Raw genomic sequence first — 17,708 nt, 5'->3', positions numbered from 1 at the left:
AGGGCTAGACATAAAGTAGATGAGGAAAAAGATGTTCACAGTGGTAAAGGTCAGAACAGGTGGTGGCTGTTTCACAGCCAAGGCAGTGGGCACAGCTGGATGGCCGCCAAGTTATTCAGCCACACCTGCTTCTAAGGCCAACACAGTCTGTTACATGGACCACCCAGCTGTCGTGCTCACTACTTTCAACCTTTTTGAAATGATGTGTTAACATATTCAAGGCAGAATAGAGATGGAAGGCAGACTCAGCCAGAGCTACAGAGAGTGATTGGTCTTTGGTGCTTATGGCTATAGGTCTTTCTTGGTGTTCACAAGGATTTGTTTAAGGGACCCTTTGAAAACAGAAAAAAGTTATCTCCAATAACAATGAAATAAAATTGTGTACTAGTTGCATTTAACTTATGTTCATCTTCCTGTATAGTTGAAATCATTTCTAGATTGCTTGAGAAGCTTAACACAACACAAGTGCCACGTTAATAGTTATTATACTGTGTTGTGTAATGGGAAATGACAAGAAAAATGTCTGTAAATGCTTGGTACAGAAGCAGTAATCTTGGGGCTAACTACACAGTACACATTCCACAGTTGAGTGAATCTGATGGCAGGGAACCTCTGGATACGGAAGGCTAACATATTCCAGTTCTACCTGTGCCCATTGTCCTGCAATGTTAGGCAAAGTGCTTAAACATTGGGTGCTCCAAAAACTAAGCACAGCCATGTGTCCTTGTTCACATGGCTTAGACGAGACAGTGTGTGTGAAGGACACATGACAGGAAGTAGATGAAGAATAAATGCCAGCTTTATAAAATTTATGTGTGTTCCAAGGAAAATGCATCATTGTCAGTGATAAATTACATCTAAGGATGTGAAAATAAATTTTCCCAGGGTGCATGCATGTAGACAAATACATGACATAAAAGATCAAGTTAAGAAAATTGGCAACCAGTTTTACATGTTTAGTAATGACTGGCAAGGCTGTAACAGTCTCACACCTCTCTGGAGTTACAACAGGAGCTCCTACCCCTCTCCCTTCACCCTGCAACAACACAAGCAGATCTGAAACAAACAAAGCAATTGCACCATGTATTGTGTCTGCAAGTTGAATCGATTGGATTAGAAACAGGAAAAGGTGTTTGGTAGAACCTATGGACTGCAAATCATTTTGAATTATCTTTTCCTTCATATTAAAAATACATACCCCTCCTGCCCAGTAAAGTTTGACTAGTTTTCCATACTGTGTCAGATACTTGGCATGAATTTATTACATCCACCTAAGGCAAGAAGAACTTGAGTTTGGATCCAAATTGTCTGGATTCCTGTGTAATCCTGGACTTCTTTTGACCTCAGCTTTATCATCTTTTCGGAGGGGAGAATAATCCTGGTACCCATTTCAGGCACCGTGAGGATTAAACTAGAAACACCAATGCTTGCCTAACAAGAAGTAAATGCCATTAGCACTATCAAAATTCTCTTAGTTCTGTGTTACAATAGGAAAAGCTGAGATTGAGAAAGTTCAATCATTTTTTTAGGGCTGCATAGCTGCAGCTTCCACTCTGGCATCTGATTCTATAGCACCCCTTTGCTGTGTTCTTTCCCTTCCCATTCGAGATGGCAAGCTCAGGTTTCTTTACTGAAACACAAAAAACACACTGCTGTTCTAATTGCACAGAGGGACTTTCTTGCTAAAGGCTTCTGAGAGGAAAAGCTGGTGGGATCAGAGAAAAGCTGACAATTCTCCTTTGGAAAGAATCAGTTGGTTTGTGTGAGGGTGGGACTTTCCCTTAGAGGTTTTCCTCCGAATTTATTGCTAACTTGGCACATGCCAGAAGGTGTCAAAACCAATAAAAATGGAGGGCTGCAACGGACTGCTCCCAACTAGTCAGCTCCAGCTCTCCATTTCAGCAGTGGGAACAGGCTTGTTTAACAGAATGTACAGTACCTGGAGCAGATGGGAGCTCTGCTGTTGCAGACACACAGGTGGCTTCCCCCTCCTAGCTCCTCACACCGCACACACATCCAGCAGCGTGGCTCTTTGTGGCCCTCAACTGTCTTGGCTATGTGGAGATCTGTTTTTGCCAGTGGAAAAGTCAGCATTCTCATGTCATGAGCAGCAGAATAGCCTGGCAGTTATACCTCAGATGAAGAGGGCATCGCGTGGTGCGACTTCTGGTCCTGCCACGTTTGCCACGTTCCTTTGGCTCAGCTGCCCTGTGATTCTGTTTCATCAAGTATAAAATGAGGATAACACAGTACTGCCTTCAAAAGGCTATGGTGAGTCTGCAGGGCAGATGTATGGAATGTTCAGTGCAGTAACTGGTACATCGGAAGGGCTTGATAAACACTGGACATTGTTGGTGCTGTTACGTTTATTATACTTAGCAGTAGCAGAAATAATGTTCTAGTAGAAAGGGCATATGATTGTTAACTTTGTTCAGCGTTCATCTTTGGACATTCTATTTTCCTTTGCACTCAGCTTTAAGGTATATATCAGCTTGGAAATAAATGGAAGTGCACACACCTTTTTGGGGGACACCAGGTCCTATTTTGAATCGTGATCCTAACGCATCCTTTTTTGGAGTATTTTTGCAAAACTGATGCCACTGACTTTATATCCCTGCCATCTTCCTTATCATGCTCTGGGGGGCAGTTTAGTTAGTGAGCTACAAAGAACTAAAGAGAAGGTTAAACTCAAATCTGGAATCTTAGATATCTCTCTGAGGTGCTGAGGCACAGGAAATCCTTGGCCACTCAGGATCTCTCTGCTCCTGTGCTAGTTGGCAGGGAAATTGTTATACTCATGCTTGTCACTTTTCATTTGCATCTGATAGATATTAATAAGATAGCTCTGTGGGTTAAGTATCTACAAGATCAGCTTTATATTTGCACATGGCTGGTAACTTTGCACAGAAGATAACTTCTATGGAGATGACTTTTGTGTGCGTGTGTGTCTTCTGGATGCCTGGGCCTGAGGATCTAGTGCAGGACAAAGGACATTTCCAGGATGGCCTGGGACAGAGGTTGAGCTTCTGATCCTTTTAAGGAAGCCCCTAATATAAGGGTGGATGGAGGACAAATACTTTCATTCATATTCTTGTTCTCTTTACATCTTTATTCCTTTGGTCTTCCCATTTCTTTTCCATTTTCTCCATCCATCTTACTCATTTAGGCTCTGCTCCTTTGGAATCAGAACTTACCCATGGGAACCTCATAGGAGTAAGAAGGGCTAAGAGGGACATGGTTACCAGGAACTGGCCAAAGTTTTGCCTCAACGGAACATGAGACCACATGTAGCTGGGGCTGTGCTGCTGCTGCCCAGGAAGACGCTGATGCCTGGCTTTGAGGAAGCAGGTGACTTCCCATGATGCCCAGGTGCCTGGTGCATCACAAAATCAGAAATTCCTTTTACACTTGATTTAAAAAATTCTTTTGAATTTATTTTAAATTGAAAAACAAAATGGTACACAACATATTTTTGAAATATGCACCAGTACTTCAAAAGGTTCATGCAGCAATAGAAGCAAAATATGTTTATTTGTGTCAAACTTATTTGAAGTCAACACAGAGGTTTTTCAAATACAAATTTTCCACAGAGTTGTTTGAAGAACCCTCAGTATATACTGCTGTATGGCTAAGCTGAGCTAACGAGTGAGTGCTTTAAGATGCACAGACACATAGAGGTCTAGGTGAGCCATGTGGACATTCACAGTTTGCTGGAGGGCAGGTTCAAGGCAGAGGATAACAGGTACCTCATCAGATGGGTGTGGGGTACATGGAGACTTTGGAAAAGAAAGCTGGAGCAGTGACCAGGTCAAACAGATAGGTCCTGGTAGCCAGGGAAATGACATTGGCTTTCACCCTGATATGACAGAAAAGCACTAGAGGTTTTTCAGCATTAGAGTGGCAAGTTCTGACTGTAGTTTAAAAATCACCATGGTTTTAAAGGAGGAAATAGGCCATAAGGAGGCAAAGGCAGAAAAGCAAAGAATGTGCTTCTTACAAGACCAGGGCAATGAGTGACAGCAAGAAGGATGCAGGCTCAGTGAGGCTGAAGTAGGTGGAAGTGGTTAAATCCAGATTTACACAAAGGTGAAATGAAATAAATTTGATGATAGATGAAGGAGAGAAAGTATCAGATGTGAGTCCAAGGATCTTGGTCTCAGATTGTGAGTAATACAGGATGATAGTAACAACTCATTTCTGGGGACTCTTTTGGCAATGGAAGGAAAACATAGATGCAGATGTATTCCCTGAACTTGAAAACTCCACATGGACATTAAAGGGGACAAATGAGAAGCTGCTAATTCTGACAGGCTCAGATACTAATATCTTAGGCCAGAAAAGTAGGGTGGATTTTTTTCATTGACATTTTTAAATTCAACAAAGTGAGTTATTCTGAATGGCTCAGTGACTCATTTAAGGAACCACTGAGCACATCAAAAAGGATTATTGCATAGTAATTCTCAGATCCTTTACCAGTTGATGCTGACACAACTGATTACCTCAGCATGTTTCTTTCAAATTCCTTTCTCTCTCCCAATTCTCCAAGCTGTGACAATGGCTCTCATTTTTTCTAGCCTCTTTTTCTACACAATGGGATTCAATAAAGTTATTTTAAGTTAAATGATAAGAAAAATGCAGGCCATAAATACATTTGCTTTCCCTGGATTACTCTCTATGCAAGTAAGGTTGTTTGCCCCCAATTTAGTCCATACTGGGTTTGATGCTATCATGAATGTATTCATTGTTCTCTTTTCAGAGCTATTTTTAGACTATCCTTTTATATTTCCTGGCAGGAATATTTTTTATTTTTTTATTTTTTATTTATTTTTTTTTTTATAATCTATTTTATTGTGTTGTTGACAATCTTTACATAGTTAATTACAGTTAAAGAAAGAAAAAGAAAAGAAAGAAAGAAAAAAAAAGGTTCAGGGGGATAGGGAAGTGGGTAATACTATTATGTCCACATTGTTTCCATCTTGTATCTGAGGTAAAGGGGGATATTGAGGGGGAAGCCCCACCCAGTTTCCCGCCCACCCCGAGTCCCGGATGTGGGGCATGCTCTGAGATATGTGCTCGAGTGGTGTTAATAGTTCTCCGGTTATAAATCGCTGCCAGGTTCGCTCGATGAGGTCGTCCACTGATTGATATGGTCCATCATAAAGTCTCCGTTTGCCCCATATATCGCTGCCAACATATAGCTGAGATGAATGATTGATCTGCTCTGTCTTCTGTCTTTTCTTGATTAGAGTTCTGAGTCCAGCAGTTCGATTAGGGAGATCTCCAAAGAAACTTTGAGGTATTCCCAGACTAGTTTCTTGTATGCTCTAGCAAGCACAGGGCCCGGCACAGTCCATCACCACGATCAGCTGGTGGTTGCAATTGCTGGGTTGGTTCTGTTTTCAGTCCCGAGTTGCACTGGAGCCAATGGGTGTTGCAGTCCAGTCTGGTTCTGCCCAGCACGTACTCGGCCCTCACACAAACCAGTGGGAGCTGCAGCCTAGTCGGGGTGACCCACAATAACCCCCACCAGGCCCGCCCCCTACCCTGGTTTGCCAGTATGTGTAGCAGAAGACCAGTCTGTCCCCCATCCCGTTTGACTCTTGTACGTGTCAATGGGTATTAAAGCTTAGTTCTATCTAACCAACTCAACCATCCAGCCCTCACGAGGAATATTTTTTAAATGGAAGTATATTTACTTGAGATATTTAGGGAACCCATCAGAAGTATTTCTTCTGTCTATAAGGTCAGATCGCCTGGGACAAGTCAATAAATTTACAAATGAATCTGCCGGAAAATTTCTATGTCTGAATCAGTTCCACTTAACAGAATGAAAGAAGAGAATGTGGAAAATGGAACTCTGTTCAATGGTAAGTGGTTGTTGTAGGGAATAGGGGAGAGAGTGTTTATAAAATTATTGATTTAGGGCATCAAAGGGGCATGGAACATGGATTGAGGTTCTGATCTCTTTAACGAAGACCAAAAACAAAACAAAAATAAAGCAGACTGAAGGACAGATTCATTTCTTCATGCTCTTGCCCTCTTTCCATGTTTCTGCCTTTATCTGTCCTTTTCTCTCTTTTTCCTCTTCCTTTCTCTACCATGCTCACTTACACTCTGGTTCTTTGAGAAACTGCTTACAAGACAATATTTTGCCTAAGATGCAAGCTCTTTCCTTGTATATCTTAGAAATCTAATAGGATTCTCAGTTCCCTTGTTCTTAAACTATGATGATAGCACTGAGGGATAAGAGATGTTAGGAAGAAATTCCACTAACATTTGTACAATACATGCAAGGAGTATAGAAAGAAGGAAGAATGGCTGACGTTATAAACATTTAATGACATGCTAGTGTTAATTGAGGCAAAGCTGCTGGTACTTCATCCTGGATAGCCGAAAAGGGATGAAGCGGGTACCAGGTTCATGCTTTCCCAGCCTTTCCATGACCTCAAGCAAACCAAGTTATGCATTGTCCTGTCTTAAGCTCTGGAATTCACACAGCCTTAAGACGATGCAATACAAATCCTACAAGTCCAAACCAGATCTTGATGTCAGGAACTGGAGTCCAGCTCATGAACGGCCTGTGGTCTCTCTGACATCCTTCTCTAAATCTCTCTGCTACCGTGATTGGTAAGGATTTATACTTGTCTGCAGCCAGAAGCTTCCTTTGCTCCTGAAACTTGGAGGAGCATGGCTACAGTCATATTCTTTTCTTCCTGGCCACATGTTGCTGAAACCTGTTCACCCACTTGAATGCTCACCTACTAATACTGGTTCCGTCCTTCTGGATTTTCAGGGGCTTCTGTTTAAGCTTGGCTTAGGTAGAAGATGGTTCTGAGAAAGGATTTCTGGAATTTTTCCAACTTTTAGACTATAAGTCAACCCCTCAGTTTTCATGGCCATTTGACCATGCTGAATCCTTTATGAACACACGCTTCTCCTACAAGAGAACTCTGGTGATTTAGATGCCATTTGTCCCGTGACTCAGGTGCTGGACACTTGGTTCCCAGGCTGGTGGGGTTGGAACATGGTGGGGACGAGCAGGAAGCAGCACCTAGTGGGAGCGCCTTAGAGTGCACATCCTTGATACATTGATACAGTTTAATGTTTTTCTGTATAGGACTCTTCTCAGTTCTCCTGGTAGGATTCATAAAAGCTTGAACCTGACCCCATTCAGTCTCTCTCTCTGTTGTCTCTAATTTCTTCCCCCTATATGTACCCTTGCCGTTTGCCATGTGGTCCTTGTAAGAGCCTGTGCTATGCTATTTGAACTTTCAGCTGCAAACACTGAGCTAAACCAACCTCTTTTATATAAACTGAAGGTGGCTCAGATATTTTATTACCCTGTTAAAAATAGACAAATACAAGTATTAATGAGACCTTTCTAATGATGAGAGGGGTTAAGTAGAAAAGCAGTATTTTGGCAAATGACACTCAGAATATTTGAGAAATGATTCATCGCCTTCAGTTGGTTGAACAATCCCCAATTTAGATTTACATGACCCGCTTTCTATCCAAGTGATTGTATTTTCTAAAATAGTGAAGTCTAGGTGACTTAGTTCAATAGGCCACAGCTCAGCACATGCTCAACAAAACATTTTCTGCACATAATCGTTGGTTTGGTATATACAATAAAGTTATATCTTATCTATTTTTATTGTCCTTCTTGAAATTGCTAAACTTTCAATCCCTTGGTGAACTTAAGAAAATACAGATGACCACAAGTTCTCTATATGTCATTCATTCACTAAAATGCTGCACTCCACACTAAAATTGATTCAACATCAATTGTTTGTCTGCAGGTAATCTAGAACCTTGCTCTCACTTCAAGGTGTGGCTGTTGATGAAGAGGCAGACAATGAATACACAGAGTTGCAGTCACCTGCCTTTAGCTATGAGAAGGAACATGAAACCCATCAATTCTCACCAAACCATAATCTCCCGGCATTTTTCCAGCAGGATTTTGCACCATACTTGAAACAAGTACAGAGGATTAAGAGAAGGAACGTTATTCTATTTTGACAGCAAAAAAAAAAAAAAATGCAATTAGGTGAGCCTAAGAATCCAAGGAACTTAGAGTAAACACAAAAAAACCCCCAATATTTTGGAAGCCTTTCGCAAACTCTTTGTCTTTCATTCCACATCTTTCCCTGATGATCAATTTTGTTTTGAGAAACCAATGAACTTTTGCCATAAACTGTCTCTTGGAGAAGAAAAACTTACCCAGAATGCTTCATGTTCTGAGGCTTATCCATTCGGACAGCAAGTTTGATTTTGAGATCTTGATCAGGGCAGTTTTTGGAGACAGCCATTTTGTGCCACTCTGACTGTTTCGGGCTGTTTGGGGTGGGATGGAGAATAACCTGTAGGGAGAGAACATTCATCTTAGCGAGAAAATTAGCCAATATGGGCATCTTGAGGAATGGAGTGTCATTTCCAGGGCTCCTAGCCAAAGACCCAGCTATTCATTATGGCTAATGCCTCTCGAAAGGCTATGACCAAGAACTGAAACAGTATTCGCTTGCATCCTTCTCTTGCTTCCTGGCTAAAGATGTAAATGCAATGACTGAGATTTCTGTGGTTCTGCTCTGAACCTGCTCAAAGGTTTAGAACAACTAAAGAAATTCAGAACAGTGTTGATGATTCATTACTCTCAATGTTTACATAAGATGATGGACATATGAAAAGAGGAAATATCTTCACATATTGGAGTACCTTGTCATCTACTTCCTTTTTTTTTTTTTTTTTGGTGGTGAGATGTCTTTAACTATTTCAAGAGGACCACATCCTCAAAGACTGCAGTGGGAAACAGAAGAGACCTGTGAGAAATGCTGAAATTCACAGAAGGGAAGGCACTCGCTTAGTGTCCCACGGTAGCCTGGCTTCACCTGAGCTGGGAAGTCTTATCACATAACACCCAGATTTGCCTGCCTTGGGCACGGGCACATGCAGCAAGAAGAAAACTTCTTTCAGCAATGTGCTTCAAGCTGGCATTTTGGTTTGGGTCTTCTGCCTACATTCTCACTGTCACAGACCCTGGAAGCGAAAGTAGCAAGCAGAGAACTCAGAATATCCACTTTTCATGGTGTGGTCCAAGACTCTTCGGAAGCCTGTGGGATGTGGGGAACATGCACTCAGGGAGGAGTGAAATATTTTTTAAAATTCCATACATTAAGGGAACACATACTAAACATTGGCAAAAGCTGCTGTTCCTTGGATTTGCTTCTGTGGCGGCAGCATGCCCTGGTTTGTTGCACGCTGCTTTGAGCACTTCTATGGTATCTGTTTTCTTCAGCTGAAGGGCAGGTGGAGGGAGCCAGGATGGACTCACAACGAGTGGGCACTGTAACCTTCTAGATGCCATACCAGCTTGGTTATAGCTATGCAAGTTCCGCATAATCTCAGAGGACAGATGCGTTCAGACTTTCTGAGTAATGAACTCTGTGAAAGTGAGAGACTGGCAGAAAAAACATCAGCTTGCTTTGGCAAGCCTTGTTTGTGCAGATTTTTTTTATCCCTGTATGTGACTCTACTTTCATGAGGTCCCTCTTCCCAGTGAAATCAAGCTAACATTTTCATCACACTCCAGATTCTTGTCTTTCACAATGTCTCATGCCATGATTCAAACAGAAGGAGGCCTGATTTCTTTCAGACCAGAGGCTGCCAGAGTGTTTTGATCATATCCTCCTTCCATAAAACACCTTTGAGCAATTAGTCCAACATCTGCATGCTGATATTTTATATGTTTGCCTTGTATTAATGTACTATCTTATTACATATAACACACACATAACCATAGAAGTGGCCAAAGATAAAATACAGTATATATTTAAATACATCTGACACTCTGTAACTGCACTTCTGTAATCATGAATTCAACCAACTATAGACTAAATATATACATATATATGCTTATATATAAATATTAAATACATATAGTAGAGCACTACAGCCACTTGTACTGAACATGTCTGCTCATTACTCTCTTAAAACCAGAATAGGAAGGTACTGACTTTGATCCTTTGCACTGAGCCAGTCTGGCAGGAAAGCAGAGGGGTTGAGAAGACAGGCAGGGGAAAGGCTGGTAAGCAAAATCCCAGACATGGCCAGTATGGCAGCAGGAAAGCTCCTTGGCTCTCTTGTGCTTCACATATTTGACAAACAAAGCAAGAGGAACACTTTGCACACCCAAGCTCCTGAACAGGCCTGCCATATGGGGTCTGGGCAGACTTCCCACGGCTAATACGGTGTCCATCCACCACACATCAATGGTTGTGCCTCACAGCACTGGCTGCTCCACAAAGACTTCTCCCCACTCTTTGTGGTCACTCTCCAGGGGGACCTTCTTCCAGAGTGGAGGAAGAGGTGGTGACTGGTTTTCTTTCCTCTCCATCCTCGCCCTGCCATGCTCTTTATTGGCCAGACTTCTTGTATGCATCAGCCCTGCCGAGCGAGGAGGGTCCTTCTGGCTATTTGCATGGCTGAGCAGATGAGACACCTCATCTGGACATTCCTGGCTGCTCATCAAGCACTCTGTCATCTCCGCTGAGGCCCATGTGTGCTGTGCTTTGATGTGGCAATGCTGATGTGGTATGCAAAGCCACCCCCTGCAGCTGGCTGCACTGCAATTCTCATTGTTTCTTTTGGTTACGTGGGTACACAACTAGGCTTGCTGGGGGATAGCTTTGCCCTGGCCTTTGTTCAGGTGATCTCTGACACAAAATCAGCCTCATCCCTGGGTACTGGGACATGTGGAAAGTCATGAGTGGTTTCCCCCTTTGTCTCTCCCTTTCCCCCAGGAACAAGAAGAAGAAATAGCAAATTTGGAAGCAATGAGTTCATTCAATTTTCCCTAAACCTCAATCCTTCCCACCCTGATCAACCTTGTAATTATTATTAAAAAATAAAATTAATAACAAAAACCAAAACCCCCCACATTTCTATCTGCCTCTTGATTATGGGCATGTCCCTGTGAAGACATCCTTGTTCAGCAGACAGAATTTTGTCAAGTGCTTCCATCCCAGCTCTACCTTCTCTAGCAGAACACTTGCAGGACACTGTGCACTGTAACCCCTAGTTTTTATGCTTGTGATCTATAACTTTGTGAGGTTAACAGCTTCCACCTCTCATTATTCCTGTTTGCTCTGTGTGCAGCACAAATGATTGGGCATACCTAAACAAATGGGACTACATCAAACTAAGAAGCTTCTGTACAGCAAAAGTAATGATTAACAAAGTTAGACAACCAACAGAATTGGAGAAAATCTTTGCACACTACACATCAGATAGAAGACCGATGCCCAGGATTTACAAAGAGTATCAGAAACTCAAGGACAGCAAAGCAAACAACTTTGTTATGAAATGAGTAAAGGAAATGAACAGGTATTTTTCAGAAGAACAAATCTATATAGCTAATAGACATAGAAAAATACTCTCACTCCCTAGCTATTAGGGACTTGCAAATGAAAACCACGTTGAGTTTCTACCTAACTGCAGTGAGAATGGCCTACATTCAGGAATCTATTAACAACAACTGCTGGCATGGATATGGGGGAAAAGGTACCCTACATACTGTTGGTGGGATTGTAGATTAGTGCAGCCACTATGGAAGTAAGTACGGAGAGTGCTTGGACAACCAAAACTTGATCTCCTGTATGATGTAGCTATCCCATTCCTGGGAATATAACCACATGAAGTGAAATCTGCATATAATGAAGTGACCTGTAGCCCTATATTTATAGCAGCACAATCCACAACAGCGAAGACATGGAAACAACCCACATGCTTGTTAGAAGAAGAATGGTTAAAGAAACTGCGGCATATTGACTCCTTGGAATACTACTCAGCCATTAAAAAGAATGAAATTCTACCATTTGCAACAAAATGGTCCCAACTGGAGCCATTATACTCAGTGAAATAAGCCAGTCCCCAAAAGATAATTAATTACTGATGTAGGGTAACCTTCACACAAAATGCAAAACAAATAGATACATAGGAGAACAAGTATATACATATTCTCATAAATGAACTGTATAATGGAGACTAGCATACTGGGAAGTGAAAATGCATTGCACTGTGCGTCTCTACTCCCAAATTAAAGGATGGCTCCCAATGAAACTGTTAAATACACCTTGACAATATGATATTGGATTTTCTACTTTTGCCTATACCTACAATGCCATGACACACTTAAATAGCAGGATGCTAAACTTGCAACTGTTACTAAAAGACTGTACTACTATAATAATATGCATTGAAATGGAGTGAGGGTACACTAGGGAGGGAGGAGGGGAAGAAGTGGGGGATCCCTATACTTATAAAACGGTATCACGAGAATAATAATAATAATAATAATAATAAATGATTTCTAAAAAGTCATTGGGCACAGTGAACACACAATCATTTTCCTTAAATGTAAATTTGATAATCTTGTAGTGTTGACAAGAGAGGGTAAGAAATCAAAGCTTATGCTCTTTAGGGGACAATGGGCAATATCTGCCGAAATAAATTTAAGGACTGGTGCTGTGGCCCAGAGGGTAAGGCTGCCACTACAGCGCTGGTTGCCCATGTGGAAGCATTTGATTCCTAGCTACTGTACTTGGACACCTGGCTCCTGGCTTCAGAATGACTCAGCTCCTGCAATTGTGAACATTTGGGGGAACAAACTAGGGAATGGAAGATCTCATTTTCATTGTGTCTCCCCTTCTCTCTGAAATTCTACCTTTTGCGGGGAGGGTTAAAATATTTATTTATTTTACTTGAAAGTCAGAATTATGGAAAGGGGAGAGAAGGACAGAGAGGGAGAGGGAGAAAGAAAGAGAAAGAGAGAGAGAGAGAGAGAGAGAGATAATCTTCCATATGCTGTTTTACTCCCCAAATCTCTGCTGTGACCAAATCTGGGTGAGCCCAAAGCTGGGGTCAAGAGCTTCTCCAGGTCTCCCATGTGGGTGCAGGGGCCTAAGGACCTGGGCCATCCTCCACTGTTTTTCCAAGCCATTATTAGCAGGGAGCTGGATCAGACATGGAGAATCTGGGACTTGAAAAGCTGCCCATTTGTGATGCTGGCAATACAGGTGGAAGATTAGTGTGTGACACCACTCTGCCAGCCCTATAACTCTGACTTTCAAATAAGTAAATGAATGTTAAACAAACTTAAATTTGAGTCAATAAAATATAATTTAGAAATTTTTCCTACAGAGGTACACATATATGCAAAGATATAAATGAACTCTATTCACTCAAGCATTCTTTATACAGATAAAGATAATCTGAAATTAATCAGTAGAGGACTTGATAAAATACTATATATGCACCTAGTCAATTTAGTGAATATACTGGTATTTCCAGCAGTGTATAGAGTAATATGTTTATAAATAATTTCCAATTGTGCTTTTTAAGAAAGCAGGAATATATATATATATATATATATATATATATATATATATATATATATATATATATATTCTCCCAGATTTTAAATACACTCTGGTTAAAGGAGAGGATATAAATTAAAAATATTATTAACTCTGGGAAAGGACACTAGGGAAAGATGGGAAAACATTAATTTTTACTAAAAAATCCATTTTAATTTGCTCTATAATAAGCATGAATTATTTGCCAATTAAAAGGGTTAATAAAAATGACACATAACACCAATGAGACAAACTAAAAGCTACTAAAGAAACACATGCAATACCAGGATTCTGACTATGGCTTTGTTCAGCCTGGGAAGCGTGTGGGGTATAAGGAGACAACTTCCTCTAAAAATGACAGATCCGTGGCCTGGTGTGGTAGCCTAGTGGCTAAATCCTCGCTTTGCTTGCACTAGGATCCCATATGGGTGCCAGTTCATGCCCCGGTGGCCCCGCTTCCCCCATCCAGCTCCCTGCTTGTGGCCTGGGAAAGGATTAGAAGATGGTCCAAAACCTTGGGAGCCTGTACCCACATGGAAGACCCAGAAGAAGCTCCTGGCTTCAGATCAGCTCAGCTCTGGCCGTCACAGCCACTTGGGGAGTGAACCAGTGGATGGAAGAGCTTTCTTTGTGTATCTCCTTTTCTCTGTAAATCTGCCTTTCCAATAAAAATACACAAATCTTAAAAAAGAAAAAAAAAGACAGGCTTGTAAGGGCAGCCAGGTGCTGCCCAGGAGGTGCTGCCAGAGGGTGCCCTGCCAGCAGGGGGTGCCCTGCTGCATGAGGGCCAGGCCGACCCGTCCCAGTGCACTGGCTAGAAGTTTTGTGCTGAATCACAAAGAAATGAATGGATTTGTGAGGTGTGTCAGGCTTGTATCTTCACCATTAGAGAGTAGCCTAGGGTTTGATTTTTGTGTAGGAATAATGCGGAACAGTGGAAACAGCCCTGGAGATGAGTAGATTGTTGCTCCATGTCTCTGAGTCTTGGCATGCTCATCTATTACAGGAGAGATCATAGTTGTGCCTATAGAGTTGTAAAGGGTGGATGAGGGCTGAAGGCCCTTAGTACTGGCCAGTCGTAAGCACTGAGAAACAGACCCCTAACAGGCTGGTGGCTCTAGAGGAGTTTCCTGTCTTCCAGGGCCATCAGTTTTCTTAGCAAGAAAACAAAGCGATTGAAAAGCCTCATGGTTTTAATATTTCTTTTTTTAAAAATGTGTTTGTTTATTATTATTATTATTTTGATTGGAAAGTCATATATACAGAGAGAAGGAGAGACAGAGAAGATCTTCTATCCACTGATTCACTCCCCAAGCAGATGCCACGGCCAGAGCTGAGCTGATCAGAAACCAGGAACCCAGAGCCTCTTCCAGGTCTTCCACACGGGTGCAGGGTGCCAAGGCTTTGGGCCATCCTCGATTGCTTTCCCAGGCTACAAGCAGGGAGCTGGATGGGAAGCAGGGTCACTGGGACATGGACCAGTGCTCATGTCGGATCTTGATGTGTGCAAGGCGAGGACCTTAGCCACTAGGCTACTGCACTGAGCCCGGTTTTAATATTTCTGAGCATAAATAGTCTTAAGAATCTGATGAATTATGGGTATCAGCCCTCCAGAAAACAGTCTTAATATCCCTGCACATCCTGCATTTGTAAGTGATTGCCAGTAGATCCATTCAGAGACACAGGCTGGATGGGTCAGCTACACATTTCTCTTTCAACACTAACAGAGATACTGGGTGTTAGATGTTCTCAGAAGTCTTGTATCTGCCTTTGCGGGAAAGGTATGAACAAACATGAAAAGAAGGCCCCAACCCCGAACAAGCAGAAATACCTATCATTTCTCAAAAAAAACAATGAATGGTTTCGTCTCACACCACCACCCCTTTCTGGAGAAGGGCACACTCTCTTCCATTAGCTTTATGTAATCCTAATTTTACTTCCACCTGTGGTCTAGGTCCTGCTCGTATGACTCTGGGTCAGTTCTACAGAGGTCAACTAGACTAGGAAGCTGGAAGCAAAGGAAAGCAGCACAGGAGGCGGGGCATGTGTGCATCTATCTGGGGAGCAGACAGTTTCTCGTTATTCTCCGGAGGACATATTAGAGGCTCAGAGCACACAAAGTCTTAAAAATTTACAGAAAGCCTATATACTGGCTTCTGAGCCTAGGGCGGAGGACGCCATAGTTTAGATTTCTATTCCTAGGGAACTTTTAAGACCCAGTACCAAGATTTCTGTCAGTTTCTCCCCTTTCTCTCACTGGTGATAAAATCACTGGAGCAGGTGAATAGGGGCTGATACAGTGAAGGAAGGAGGAAGGGCAATCAGGAAAAGTTATATGTGCGGATGCCAGCTAGGCAGAAAAAGTCATCTCTAGAAGAATTGGGATGTAGGGACAGTCTTGCATAGACAAGAGTCCCTTGAGGAAGGCAAGAATCTGGTGTAGCAAGGCAATGAAATACACAGGTGCTATGAGACAGCAGGCTGAAGATGTGGGCAGCAGCCTGTCACACAACTCTTGACAAGCCCTGCTGGGCTGTATTACGAGCAGCGTTGGTTCAGGGAAGCAAGTGAGACAGCAAGAGATAACCGACCTTCTGAAAATACTACTAGCTGCCTGTTGAATAGCCGAGATGCAAGGTGAAATGTGTTTGTTGCCTCAGATGCTGTGACCACTCCTTGAGATTTTTTTCATGAATTGTGAGGACATTTGGACTGACAAAGTAGTTGGTGCGGGTCGCTGTTGGTAATCAGGCATGCTAACCATCATGTAACCAGTGAGATAAACTTACCAATGCCATCTGATACTTCAATACACTCTCTGGATATTACTGGAGGCAGGACATTTTAAATCAACACATTCTTTGTATGTTTCCAGGGAATTCAGGCAACTTCATGAGTTGTTTACCATTTTAGTAAATCAGTTAACTGCATTGGGGCTTGCGCTCCCAAACACAGCCCACCTCCACCAGGGGCCTTGTAAGCTGTCACCTTCACCGTGACACCCCTTGTGGGTGTAAACAAAGTGTTACTCTGTAAGATTTTTGAGGGCTTGTATTTTGAACTTTTTTTTTTTTACTAAGAGATTTCTTTTGGTTTCTCTTTTACATCATTGCACTAATTTTAACATTGTTGGGTAGTAGTAATCCAGATCCTAGGATTTCAACTCCTCAGCTGGGTTTCTTAACATTTGCCAATGCTGCTTCTGATTCTTGCAGCATGGTGAGCCTTTCACTGGACACCTACACAGGAGACCTACTCCCTGGAGTTCTTAGATGCTCCCTTGTAATGCGGAGTACTTACCCGCCCAAGCTCCTTGTCTTCTAAGGCCAGGACACCTGTGCTCTCCGTGAACAGCTTAACCTTCACAGCCGGCAGTGCGTGGGTCGTGGAGAAGTCCCCCTGAGTGCCCCAGCTGTGGACAGAATCAGAGATGTCATTGTGGACATGTTCACTTTCACAGTGCTGAACCCTTCTCTTCTTTCCCAGTTCAAGTGAATGCAGGGTTAACCCAAGGCAGCATTGGCTGTCACATCCTCCTTCACTTCCCTCCAAAGCTGCCAGAGTGACAAAAAGTGTTAATTAATGTGTTAGTAAAATGTAAGACAGATGCTCAGAAAGTTGCCAGGGGTCTTCACAGAGCACTATATGGAATCACTTAAAATTAGCATGAAATCAAGTTGGTAAGAACTTTCCTTGATGTAGTTGCTATACCTACAAACAACTCCAGGGCAACCACTAAAATTTCTTTGCATTCTTTGAATATCTAGTTCTTGGAAAGTACAGCTCTAAATTTTGAGATAGGACTTCATTTGGTTTGATCTGATACCTGATCTTAGCAGGACATGGTAGCACCTGCACTGGGTAGGTAGAAAATCCTGTGTCCGTTGGCATTCAAAGATGACTGAAGGAATGAGTGGCACACCATCCTGTCAAACCCAAAGAGGGACTGGAAAGGCAAAGGATGTGGATGTGGGAAATGCCATTTCCTTCTCTAAGTCTATGCAGCCCTTCCCAGAAGGCTGTTTCATCTGTGTATACACCAAATGGGGGCTCTAATATGGTCCCTGTATTTGCTCATCATTATTCTCACAAAAAAAAAAAAACACCCATCTCTAGTCATTCTACTGTATCTGCAACCAGACTGACCTCTCAGGATTGCATTGACCCCCTTTCCATAAACCCTTCCATGATCTCTGAGCTATTCACACTCATGGTACAATCTGGGCCCTTCCCTGTGGCTCATTTGCTCCCATCTCATGAACTTCCTAATTCTTCCATTCAGGCCTGGTTCAGATTTAG

The 17,708-nt window shown here is 42.3% G+C and overlaps 1 protein-coding gene across 5 annotated transcripts in view; it reads right to left on the bottom strand.

Moving 5' to 3' along the window:
- Nucleotides 1-17,708, bottom strand: part of CADPS (calcium dependent secretion activator) — a 431,573-nt gene that overhangs the window by 170,221 nt on the left and 243,644 nt on the right. For all 5 annotated transcript variants that reach the window (XM_058678713.1, XM_058678714.1, XM_058678717.1 and 2 more), the window contains exons 7-8: nt 16,710-16,821; nt 8,221-8,360 (exon numbers count right to left, since the gene is read on the bottom strand). In XM_058678713.1, the coding sequence (XP_058534696.1) occupies nt 8,221-8,360; nt 16,710-16,821 (252 nt within the window). The remainder of the gene's footprint in view (nt 1-8,220; nt 8,361-16,709; nt 16,822-17,708) is intronic.

This window comes from Ochotona princeps, chromosome 21 (genome assembly GCF_030435755.1).
Source record: "Ochotona princeps isolate mOchPri1 chromosome 21, mOchPri1.hap1, whole genome shotgun sequence".
NCBI lineage: Eukaryota > Metazoa > Chordata > Mammalia > Lagomorpha > Ochotonidae > Ochotona > Ochotona princeps.
The sequence above is the reverse complement of the archived record's forward strand: the minus strand, read 5'-3'. Positions and strand labels throughout refer to the sequence as shown.